Raw genomic sequence first — 10,954 nt, 5'->3', positions numbered from 1 at the left:
CTCCCATCCCCACCCAAAGCAGAGCTTACCCTGACCCCCCATACCTCACATCGGCCCGTGCTGCAGCAGCAGAGGGCAGGCAGGGAGGTCCCCGAGGCTGGGCTGCAGTGGCCGCAGTGGCACGCTGGCTCACAGGCGGGCATTGTAGTAGTCCTCCAGCAAGTCAAGCTTGTCACGCTTGCTCTTGCCAGCTTTGTGCAGCCACGCTGGCCGTGCCTGGGCCACCTGGGTCCTGAAGCGAGGTTGCTTAGGTTTGATGCCATAATCTGCGGGTAAAGCAGAGAGGCTGGGCTCAGCCCTGCACTGCTCACAGGCCTGGGGACAACCGCTCAGCTGGAGGGCTGAGTGCGTACAAAGGGGGTTCAGGGGGGCGAGGAGAGCACTGTACCGTCCACCAGGCCAAAGTGCTGCTGTGGAAGCTCCAAGGGAGCAGAGAAATCCTCAGGGACTGAGTAGCTGACCCTGCAGAGGAAAACCAGGGGCAGGAGTGAGCCAAGACCCTCCGGCGCTCACCCCCGCTGTCACAAGTGCTCCCATGTGCCACTGGCTTGTTTTCACCCAGCCTGGCCAGCTCTTGAGGGCCACAATTGCCAGCCCAGGCCTGGGCCAGGAGCCTTGGGGTACCTCTGCAGGTACCAGGGCAGGGAGGAGTAGGGAAGTGCCATCACCTCTGGCGCAGGGGCAGCGGGAGGGCGGACCCCAGCAGCAGGGTGAGCAGCAGGAGCCAGCACCGCATGCTGCACCCGGACACCAGCTCCACGGTGAGGTCACAGAGGAGCCACCGCGGTGGCCCCGGGACACCAGCTGGGCGGGGCAAGCACCTGCCCGGGTGCTGCCGCCTACCCTCTCCTGCCACGTAAGCTCCCTGTCCTGGACTGCCTGGTCCCGCCCTCCCCTGCAGCCACAGAGCCAGGGCTCTTTCCCCTGTCCCTCCATAAGCAAACCCCTTCCTCTCAGTACCTCCGTCACCAGGACTGAACCTCCCCAACACTTCACAGACTTTGCAGTCTTCCTCCGCTAAAAGCCCAAATGGAGCACAGTCCCTTGCTCACAGCTTTTCCACACTGTCGCTGCGGCGTTGCTGCCAGCTGAGGGGGCAGTACAGACCCCACGCCAGTCCCCAACTGCAGTGGCCCATTTCGGGTGTGTGGGGCTCCCCCCCTATTTCAGACGCTGTGACCTCCTGAGCTCTGCAGAGGGCTGGCAGCTGCCTGGGGGGGGGGGGTAATCCAGTGCCACCAGCTGGCCATTCCTTTGTCCTGGCCAAGGATCCTGAGCAAATCGATGCCTCAACTGTCCCTGAGGCAGCAGAGCAGACGCCAAAAGATGGTCAGGGCTGTCCAGGCCTCTCCCGAGCTCCTTTATTAAGTGTGGCACAGCAGTATTTGCTGAATTCATCTCTTCATTTCTCCTCTGCCCTTGGCCAAGCCCCTGAGCACTGGCTGGCAGCCATTCCGCAAACCCTTTTAGCACACAGCCTGAAAACTGCAGCTCTCTCTCCCCACCAGGGAACCCCAGGAAACTGGGGACTGAAGTGGGCACCTGGAGTTACAGAGGCTACAGGCACGGGCTGAGCAACCTGCGGGGCCCTGCCTGACCCAGGCTAGAGAAAAAGACTTCTAAGGGACAGCACATCCCAGGGTGGACAACTGCAAAAACTGCTCTGAGAGAGGTCAGATATGAGGGGATCCTATGTAAAGATGGAGAGGTCCTTGAGCCCTGTTCTTTCCATTCAGTCAGTTTATTTGACAGACAAGCCTGCTCCAAGCACAGCGGCCAGGCATGGCCAACACAAGCAGGCTGCAGGTCAACCTCAGCACCATGAGGCGGGAGACAATGCTCTCCAAAAGATCACTATGCTGCCTGGTTTTATTATACTGCAGCTGTACAAAAGGAGAAAAATCAAGTGCTTAAAAAAGGAGGTTGTCCCATCACCATCACCGCAGCCACAGAATGGTCCAGAGAAAGAGATGGCCAGAGTCTTGCCACACATGTAGTGTCCATCATCCACTGCTAGATCTGTTAAAAAAATTACATACACCCCCCTCCCCACCGTGCAGATCAGGAGCTTCTCAATGATGGTTTAACTGAAAATTAGACATTATCAACATCCCTCCCCGAGCCTGCTTGCCCTTAGAAATGTCCAGCCACGATCTTAGTAGAGAATAATCATCATCTTCTCATCAGCCCCAGTTATAGAAATAGATTTTCTGCCAAGCAGGCAAGTAATCCATCAGCGGCCCTGAAACAAGAGAGCAGAGGGATCACACACGTAGAAAGGCAAGAATTTGAAGCTGGATGTATATGGGGTATATTCCCCCTTCTTATGACACCAAACAATCCCAAATCTCCAGTTACACAACTCAGATGAACCCAAGAACAGAACAGTTACTTTCGCTGAGATGGGAGACAACTTTAGGCTGTGGTGCCAGAGATCAGAGCAGGACCAAATGGGGTGTGAAACACGGTGTGGGACACCACTCCCTCAGAGCCGAGAGTTCCAAGCTCCAGTGGGAAGCGGGTCTGCAACATGCGAGGGGAAAACCCACGTGCAGCAAGTCAGGAGGATGCTGCTGTGGCACAGGGAAGACAACTCAGCAATAACGAGCAGGTGCAGAAACAGAAGCAACTGCTGTGGAGTGAAAATGCTTACGTAGCACATGGCCTAATGCAAGCTCCACAGCTTCTCTGAAATCACCAACTGGAGGAAGCAGCTCCTGAGCTAGCCAGCTTTGTGACCTCCCCAAAGGAAGGACAATCCCACGATGCCAGGCTGATCTAATGCCATGAATCACCCCACAGAAGGCTTCACATCGACAGGGAAGTGGAGGAGGTGGAATTCTGGCCCACAATAAAGGGATCCTCTGGTGAAGACAGACCTGGCCCTTTGATTTACCATCCGTTCCTGCCTAGGTCAACACCTCTTGGCACCCATTTACCCCTCCTGTCTGCGCTGCAGACTGGAGATCAAGGAAAAATGTTCAGAAACAGGGCTGCAAAGCAGTTGTGGAGCACCAGCTGAGGTGCAGCAAAAGAGCCCAGAACAGGCCTAGGTGGCAGAGACCAAGCTCTGCGGCCTGGAGAGCACACAGAGTTTTACCACTGTGGTTGAGCCAGGAAGCAATTCTTCCTTTCCTGTTCCAGTTTAAAACAACATAAGCATCAAACACAGGGTGCACTGGTACCAACCATTCTAGGGACTTCCCAATTCCTTCCTCGGGTTGGAAACCAACTGACAAATGTCCTGCCCAACTCTCCTGGTTTTTCTCCATCCAACAGAACATGGGGATATAGCAGTGGGGCCCACTTACGTGTGACAAAGCCAACTCCAGGCACGTAATCAGCCAACAAGCGCAGAAGGAGGAGGATCCTAGCCCTAGGAAGGGAGAGAGTATGAACGAGTCCAGCGGGATACCTCCTGCCCCAGCTGCTGAATGCACGAACAGCAATGGCAGCTGTTACGCAAGGCTCAGATTAACCTGGTCAGAGGCACCCAGACCTTTTCAGATCTACTCACCCAGTCCCCTGATGCTACTTCTGTTAAAAGGGAAATTTTCAGCAAAAGCCCAGCAGGGGCCCCTTACTCTGAGTATCGGTCATAGAAAGGAGATCTCAGCAGGTAGTACAGCAGTAGGAGGGTTCGTCGCCTCAGCTCCGCTCGCTCTCGCCTGTTCAGGTCTTTCAGATCACTCAGCAAGCTCAGACTGGAAGGAGAAGAGCAGAGAGCTAACTCACAGCAACGGCAGTCAGAACAGAAAAGAAGTGGGTTTCTAAATGCCCTCTGTTCTCAGCTCCACACAGAGCAGGCTCCACTAGCTCAGGACAGAGAGCACTCGAAGTGTTGCAGAAGATACCTGAATGTGTCAGCCTCCCAGCTAAAGACCAGCCCCCTGTGTGTATTTCTGTCAGTAGGCCCTGCCCAGGACTGGGGAACAGGGGAAAGCATGGTGCTCAGACACCACCAACCTCAAGCACCCACAAAGACTTTTCCTCAGACTGACCTTGAGATGTCCAGGACTGCTGAGAGGAGCCAGGGTTTCCACGATCTCTGGCCCCACACTCCTAAACTCAGTACTAGGAACGCACAGTCAAGGAATGGAAAGAACCAGAGATGCCTAACAAAAGGCACGCAGACAAGTGAGCCCCCAGGTACCAGCAAAGCTCTGCTGAGTGCAGGAGAACACCCGCTAAGGCAGTGTTGGGGGCATCCAGGGAAGGGGCTGGAGGCCTTGTGCCCACAATTCCAGCAGCTAAGGCTAGTTGTCAAGTTCTAAGAGAAGGGAGGAGGCAGCCCAAGGCCCCTGCCCAAGCAGAGCAGCAGCAGGGAGAGAGAAGCCAGTGTGGCACTGCCCCGCACCAGGGCCGAGCCCACAGCAGCACCCTCTGACAGCACCGGGGTACGGTGTGAGCCTGCACGTGGTCAGGGACGGATACGGTGGAGCAAAGGGCGGGTAACGTAGAGGGATTCTGCGATGGTTTCTTGGAGACCCAGAGGGGTGGGAGGCTGGTTCATCTCCTCTGCTCTTCGGCTCTGTGACTCCTCCCTCTGCTGGGGGGATCCCCAGTGCCGGGACTGCAAGGATGGGGCTGAAACAAGCAGATCAGGTCACTAACACAAATAAATCCTTCCTAGCACGCTTCCCCACACCACCCCCTGCTTCTTTCTGCACCATGAAGGTGTGAAATGGGAAAGCTTGAAGAGCTATGCACACAGCAACTGCTGTGGCTGACCAGCACCCTCGGATTGCCTCCAGAGGGGACAGAGCAGGGAGAGGGACTTGTAAGGTCCGTGCTCCTCAAAGCGTAACCACACTGAAGGGTTGTCTTCATTGATCACTTAGGAAAATACAATGGAAGTGCTAGTCTTGCAGCACGTGCCTGAATCCTCATCGCTTTGATATCCCACCCCACACAGGGCCTGGTGACTAGATATGGCCCAATACAAGATTCTGCTCTTTACTGCTCACACCCAGGTCATACATAAAGGGCACAGAGCAGAAACAGCTCAGGCAAGGAGAGAAAACAGGCTCAGCTACTTACTGCTCTGGAGAGAGCGCACAACACGGCTGGAACGCCTGCCAACATAGGTCTGATCCTTCCCTGAGGAGGTGTCTTCCATGTCTGCAGGAGAAAACAGCCACAGGGGTCAGGCTCCAAAGGAGCACAGCTCACCGCAGAGCTGGCAGCACCCTGCCCTACATTGCCATCACAAAGACCAGACTGAAAGTTTGATCTAGTGCAAACCAGAGCATTCTGAATGGGCTAACGCTATGCAGAGGGTGAAAAGGTCCATCTGCCTGATGTTGCCTAGGCCTAGGATCTCTTTCCTCACCATCATGCCACACAGTTTGAGTTCAGCCAGTGGTTCCAGGCTTGGTCTCCTCCATCCCCTTCTTCCCAACTGCAGGACAGCCCTGCCACTAAGTTAACTCGTGCTCTGCAGAGGGTGGAGAGTTCAGTGTAGCTCAGCTTTGTGTACTGAAGCCTTGCAGTTCCCTGTACCACCCAAGCCACTGCTCTGAGGAATATTTCCTAGCAGGGCAAGACACGTGGCCCAGCGAGGCACCAAGCCAATGATGATAGCACTGCAGGCTCACCTTGGGGGTGGAGAGGCTGCTGCTGCTCCCTGTTCAGTGGCACGATGGGAGGAGACGTCTGGATGCCAGCTTTGTACCACAGCAGGAGCAGGAGACGAAGGATGGCTCTGTGAACAGACACATGGAAGCCTTCAATACCAGGCTATGGATCTGGGTTCCTGTGGCGTGGGAAAGGTGACATCCACAGAACAGGGAAACACGCAGGTCTGCTCAGGGCAGCTGGCAAGGGGTAAGAGTCCCCTTCTGTGGCACAGCACACTGTGGGGCCCCAAATTCCCCCAGCCTCAGGGACCAGCAGCTCAGCCCTGCTTGGGCTTTTTCCTGGGGTACTGGTGAGCCCCCTCCCCATCCCCTTTCTGAGACCACGCTGCCCCTTCCTCTCTGCCCATGGCACTTACTTAGCCAGCTGGATGAGGACAATGATGGTCCACCGGCCCATCTCCCCCCACACCCTGGCTGTCCCCATCTCTGCAAAGACTTCCACACATTCTAGCACACTCAGCCAGGTCAGCAGCTTCTGCTGGGGCAGCGACTGCAAAACACAGAGGAGAGGAGGGGGACAGGATGCAGGTTCTGCCTGGGAGTTAAACAGGGCAGAAGCACAGCCCAGTCTGGTCGGACCCTCAGAAATGAGCACCGGATGGCCTTGGAAGTCATAAAACAAGAAGTGGTGCCTCCACTGCAGCCAGAGTCTACACACAAGCCTACTTCTCTACCTCCAAGCAGAGGCAGAGTGAAACATCACAGTATCACACAGAGCTGCTACCCCAAAACCAGGGAAAACATCACAGCTGTATCTTAGATATCCTTCTACCCCAGCTGACACAGCGGGACAGTCTCCTGGGTTTTGGCACTGAATTCCATAGCAAAATTCCTTCCTCCTCCTTGTCCCAGAGTTGGGATACACAACAAACCCCCACCCCGCCGTCCAGGTTAGCCCTGATGATGGAGCGCGCTTGGAGTAGTGAGAAGGGGACCCAGCTCTGCAGTCACGCCAGAGCGAATGCCTGCTGAACGCAGCATCAGTCCGGATTCCAGGCATGAACCCTAAGACAGTGGGTGCACTTCCAGCCTGGGTCCCTGCTCCCCACGTGGGAACTTGCTGGTGCTGTCAACCACAAGATTTAACGCGTTGGAAAGCGTCAATAAAGGTAATACAGCTGAAATTCACTTCGGCCTTAACAACCAGCAAAGCAAGTCTTTCACATTTCTGTTTGTTACAAACCCACACAGCAGGCAGGATTGCAACAGAAGAGGCCTGTTTGGAAAAAAGCCACCACCCTCCTCATTCCCCTAAGGGTCTAACAAGTGCTGGGAGCCAGCCTGAGGCTCTTGCAAGAGAGACACAGAAGCAAGGTGCTTACGTTTGTTTTGCTCAATAACATATGCAAAAGAAGAGTCTGAGGAATGGAATCAAAGCTTCACTGCTCCAGAGCCACTGCTTTAGAAACAGCGATGGTTATTCGACAACACCTTTGCCTAGCTCAAGTTCTGAGCATCTCAGAAAAGCAGTGGAGCTCCTGGTGCAAGTCAGGGCCTGATTTCTGTGGTCCAGCAAGTGCTCTGGCCACTGTTCTAAGCCAGGAGCTAAGGAGCAGGGCTGCTGTTTACCTGCCTCTAGCCTCTACATATCTGACAACAAAGAGAGGCCACAGCAAATACCTATTAGTTTCTACAGACACTCCCTGAAAGCTTCTGCAAGGAAAAGAGCATGTGTCCCAAATCCTCCTCCCACACACTCCAGCCTTACCACGGGTAGGCTCTGCTGCAGCTCCTTTCGGAGAATCCAGTCGTTTAACAGCACTAGGAGGTTGGAGGCAGAGTACACTAGAAAAGGAAGAGAAGGAACACTGCAGTTACAGAATGCACAGAAATCAAACCAAACCGGGGCTGCGACCTCTTCCCCGGGGAGGGGATAAGGGAAGAAGGGCAGTAAGACGTGCAGATTCCTCCCATAGGCTGCCGGAAGATGCAGCCAGCCGTGAAGAAAACAAGGGGTTCGGGGAAGGACCCCGCATACACCGGCGCAAAGGCACATTACCAGCCCCGCCGGCTGACCGCTGCCCACCTACCCAGCTCCGACAGCGCGTAGGAGTCCGAGAAGCGACCTGCGAAGGGAGAAGAGCGGCTACCGCTGGGCCCCAGTCCCCCGCACAACCCCCGGGGCAGGTGCCGGAGCGGGGTCCAGGCCAAGGCCAAGGCCAAGGCCCAGGCCCAGGCCCAGGCCCCGGCGGGAGAACCGAGGGCCCGGACTCCCCCCTCCCGCACCTGGCAGCAGGTAGGAGAGACCCCGCACAGTGCCCTCCAGCTGGGCCGTGGCGGCCGGGTGCCGCCTCACGTACTCCTGGTAGCGCTGGCACAGCAGGCGCAACCGCGCCGCCGGGCCGCCGCCGCCGCGGGCAAGAACCGGAGCCGCCGCCATGGCTCCCGCGGCCGCGCGCTTCCGGGGGCCGCCAGCGCGCCTGCGCGCCCCGCCCAGCCCACACTAGCCGAGCGGAGAGCAGCGGAGCGGAGCCAGGCCAGGCGCGGCGGCCGAGCGCCGAGCGGCCGATGGGCGGCGGGGCGGGGGTTTAAAGGAGCGGGAGCGGCGGCGGCCGAGCAGGTAGGGGGTGTGCGGGGGAACGGGGCTGCGGGTCGCCGGCTTCTGTAAGGGCTGAGGGGAGCCTGCGTGGGGTCCTGCACGGGGCCGGGGTCTCGGCCTGTGAGGGGCTGGGGTGTTCCGAGTGGGGGACGTGGCTGCCGCAGGGTGGGGAGCCGGGGTACGTGTTAATTTGGGGGGTTCCGGGAGGGAGACGTTCCTTGGGCGCCGCAGCGGGGCGGGCATCGGCCCACGCGTGGATCTGGCGCCCCGTGGGCCTAGGAGGCGGGCAGCGCCGTTGCCGGGGGGGGGGAAGGCTGCCGCGGGCGGTGGTGTGAGGAGTGTTGGCCGCCCCCCCGGGGACCTGGCGGCGGGGTTGCTCGGGGGAGCTACCGGGGCTGGTTGGTGACACCAGTAAAAAGTTGCCGGTGGCGTTGGGGAGCGGCGTCAGGCACAGCTTCACCCGGCGGAGCCCGGCGTGCGGGAGCTCCGGTGCCCTCGGGGGGGTGGTGGGGGGGTTGCTCCGGTGGGCTCCCAGGGCCCGTGTTTGGATCTGCCCTTGGCACCCGACGAGGGCTCTATTTCGGGAAGGGTAAGGTGTGTCCGAGGGGACAGGGGCAACCCCCCCTCTTTTCGAAGGCTGAAGGATCCGTGCCTGCTCGCTGGGTGCGGGGCAGGAGAGGGTGCTGCCCCAAGGGGCTGCAAACTGCGGGTAAGGACTGGAAAAAGTTGGGGGGGCCTTGGGGACCTGTCAACCTCATGTTCGTCTTCTGTGGTGCGTGGCAGTGTCTCTCCCTGCCTGGGACTGTGGGGGGCTGGAGGAGGCTTTGGAGGGGAGCCGAGCTGCAGGAGGGAGGTGGTCAGGGCCATGCTGTCAGTGCTTCCCAGCTCTTTCCCAGAGTCCACACAGGACTTGCACAGCCACAGTCACCCTCTAATCTTCACCACACTTAAGCGCTAACCCCCGTTTTACAGGCGGGAGTCGAAGGTGGGGGACCTGTTTGGCTGCAGCCTGTTGCAGGAGAAGGCTCAAACCCGCAGACCCCTTCCTCCTTGCCCCGCCGAGTGGTGCCAGGCTGCACGGACTGTGCTCCAGCTCCGCTTCCCGCTCAGCCGGGGAGCGATGCCCTGTGCTGAGGCCAGCCCAGCACCACCCTGCCCCGTGTTCCCTCCCTGCCTCCCCGGCGCTGGGCCTGGCCCTCGGCACACCTTGCGGTGCAAAGATCGGCAGCGGTGTGCGGGGATTCGGCTGCGCGGCTCCCTGCTGAACCTTTGAGGGTGCGTGGGGTGGGTGAGGAAGGCGTTCTGTGGCCTCTCGCAGGTCTTCCGAGTGCAAACAGCTCTGCCAAGCTGCCCCTCCTTCCTCCTGTCCAGTTACCTCCACACAATGGACGCAGTGTGTGCCTGCAGCTTCCTCTGCAAGAATTACAGTTGCATGGGCAGGCACTTTATCCTTTCTGATCTCTCCTCTTCTCCCTGCTTCCCCTGAGGGTTTGTTTTCCAGCAGGCTGAGTTCAAAAAGGGCACGAGATACCGCTGGCAAACAGTCTGGCGCTAAGCAAACCTTTTTAGTCAGAATCACATGGATTAGACCCAACTTTCCATTCACATGCGGTGCTACCTGTGAGCTCCTCTGAATTTCACGGTGGCTGAGCTATTAGTCGAAGCGCCAAGGCAGGTGAGATAGCACCTGAAGCCCGTGACAGAGGTCTGGAGCACCGCTTGCTGGGGGTAGGTGTGCGCTGCTGGTGACTCTAGGGGCATATCCAGTGCAGACTGCTGGAGCTGCACTCCTTCAAGGAGAAGCTCTGGCTCTGCCAGACAGCAATCTGAGAGCTGGCTGCCTAGGAGACTGCCAAAGACACCTTGTCTTCAACCAGAGGTGAAGCTTGATGCACAAAGTCCTTGAGCTACTCTGAACAGCGTAGTTAGATAGCGTGGCTCTGTCCCTGAGCGAGAAGCTTTTTGGCAGACGCCTCCTCTTTATCCCTTGTCCCCAGCCTCCTTCCCACCTGCTGTCTGTCCTGTCCCCCTTTCTGTTTATCTCCCTCCTGCAGTGAGTGAGTTTGGAGGACAGTTTGAGTAGCATCATGCTGCCTTTTTATGGTAAATATGCTGCAAGGGAGTGCTGTAGGACGGGTGGCTTCTCAGAGCAGGAGCAAGCCCATGAGACTGGGCAAGATTAAATTGCCTTGGCTTATTGTGACCACAGTGGAGAGCAGGGCGGGGGGTAGGAAGTGAAAGGCTGGGTTGACAGGCTAGTTTCTCTCTCGACCGTACCCAGAAAGATCTCTGAGTAGCTACTTTCTTAGCACTTACTGTCAGTGTGGGTCCTGAGGGCTTGTTCTTACTAGAAATCCACTGGCTGTAACTGAGGCCAGATAGTTCCTATGCTCTGATGGTGAGGAGTGCAGGCTCAGCACTAATGGTAGGAAAAGAAGCAAACCAAAAAAAGCAAACTCTCTGCTAGTCCATCAGTGGGTACAGTGCTGAAATCCAGCTTGCTTGGCTGCCAGCATCTTGCTCTGCTCAGATCCACAAGACCACACCATTTCTGGGGAGCCTGACCCTAGGCAGAGCACTGCTGTGGGTCTGAGGCAGCTCATCCCAAGTAAACCTCGCTCAAAACATACCTTGCAGGGTGCTGGGGTAGGTGAGGACGTGTTCCTACAGCGCATGCCAGTGTTAGAGCTAGAGAGTGGGATCTGGGAGAACAGACTCAGTCTATTGATGTTTGGCTGTGTCTTGGGAGGTTGGTATTTGTGGGGGAGGTGGATAT

At 57.4% G+C, this 10,954-nt stretch overlaps 2 protein-coding genes across 2 annotated transcripts; both read right to left on the bottom strand.

Moving 5' to 3' along the window:
• Positions 1-54: 54 nt before the first annotated feature.
• FREY1 (Frey regulator of sperm-oocyte fusion 1) lies at positions 55-736 on the bottom strand. Its single transcript, XM_074909440.1, has 3 exons — positions 669-736; positions 389-456; positions 55-266 (listed from the first exon to the last, which is right to left on the bottom strand). The coding sequence occupies exons 1-3, from the start codon at positions 734-736 to the stop codon at positions 130-132; spliced, it is 273 nt and encodes a 90-aa protein (XP_074765541.1). The 3' UTR covers positions 55-129.
• Positions 737-1,315: 579 nt separating this feature from the next.
• On the bottom strand, positions 1,316-8,044 carry PEX16 (peroxisomal biogenesis factor 16). The gene is made up of 11 exons (XM_074909524.1): positions 7,866-8,044; positions 7,670-7,705; positions 7,348-7,424; positions 5,996-6,129; positions 5,598-5,704; positions 5,041-5,121; positions 4,435-4,587; positions 4,002-4,074; positions 3,585-3,704; positions 3,312-3,376; positions 1,316-2,242 (listed from the first exon to the last, which is right to left on the bottom strand). Exons 1-11 carry the CDS (start codon positions 8,017-8,019, stop codon positions 2,184-2,186), a joined length of 1,059 nt encoding a protein of 352 aa, XP_074765625.1. The 5' UTR covers positions 8,020-8,044; the 3' UTR covers positions 1,316-2,183.
• Between the last annotated feature and the right edge of the window lie 2,910 nt (positions 8,045-10,954).

This window comes from Athene noctua, chromosome 6 (genome assembly GCF_965140245.1).
Source record: "Athene noctua chromosome 6, bAthNoc1.hap1.1, whole genome shotgun sequence".
In the NCBI taxonomy this organism is placed as follows: domain Eukaryota; kingdom Metazoa; phylum Chordata; class Aves; order Strigiformes; family Strigidae; genus Athene; species Athene noctua.
Note: the sequence above shows the minus strand (reverse complement) of the source record. Positions and strands in the feature narration are given on the sequence as shown.

Bases quoted from the DNA above. Each gene is read 5' to 3' on its own strand.
- FREY1 (XM_074909440.1), bottom strand. From the start codon at position 736: ATGCGGTGCTGGCTCCTGCTGCTCACCCTGCTGCTGGGGTCCGCCCTC. The intron at 457-668 runs GTGATGGCACTT...CTGCAGGGTCAG, and splicing joins CCGCTGCCCCTGCGCCAGAG to CTACTCAGTCCCTGAGGATT. The intron at 267-388 runs GTACAGTGCTCT...CTTTACCCGCAG, and splicing joins GCACTTTGGCCTGGTGGACG to ATTATGGCATCAAACCTAAG.
- PEX16 (XM_074909524.1), bottom strand. From the start codon at position 8,019: ATGGCGGCGGCTCCGGTTCTTGCCCGCGGCGGCGGCGGCCCGGCGGCG. The intron at 5,705-5,995 runs GTAAGTGCCATG...GTCTGTTCACAG, and splicing joins GTCCTCATCCAGCTGGCTAA to AGCCATCCTTCGTCTCCTGC. The intron at 4,075-4,434 runs GTATCCGTCCCT...GTGCGTTCCTAG, and splicing joins TACCCGCCCTTTGCTCCACC to TACTGAGTTTAGGAGTGTGG.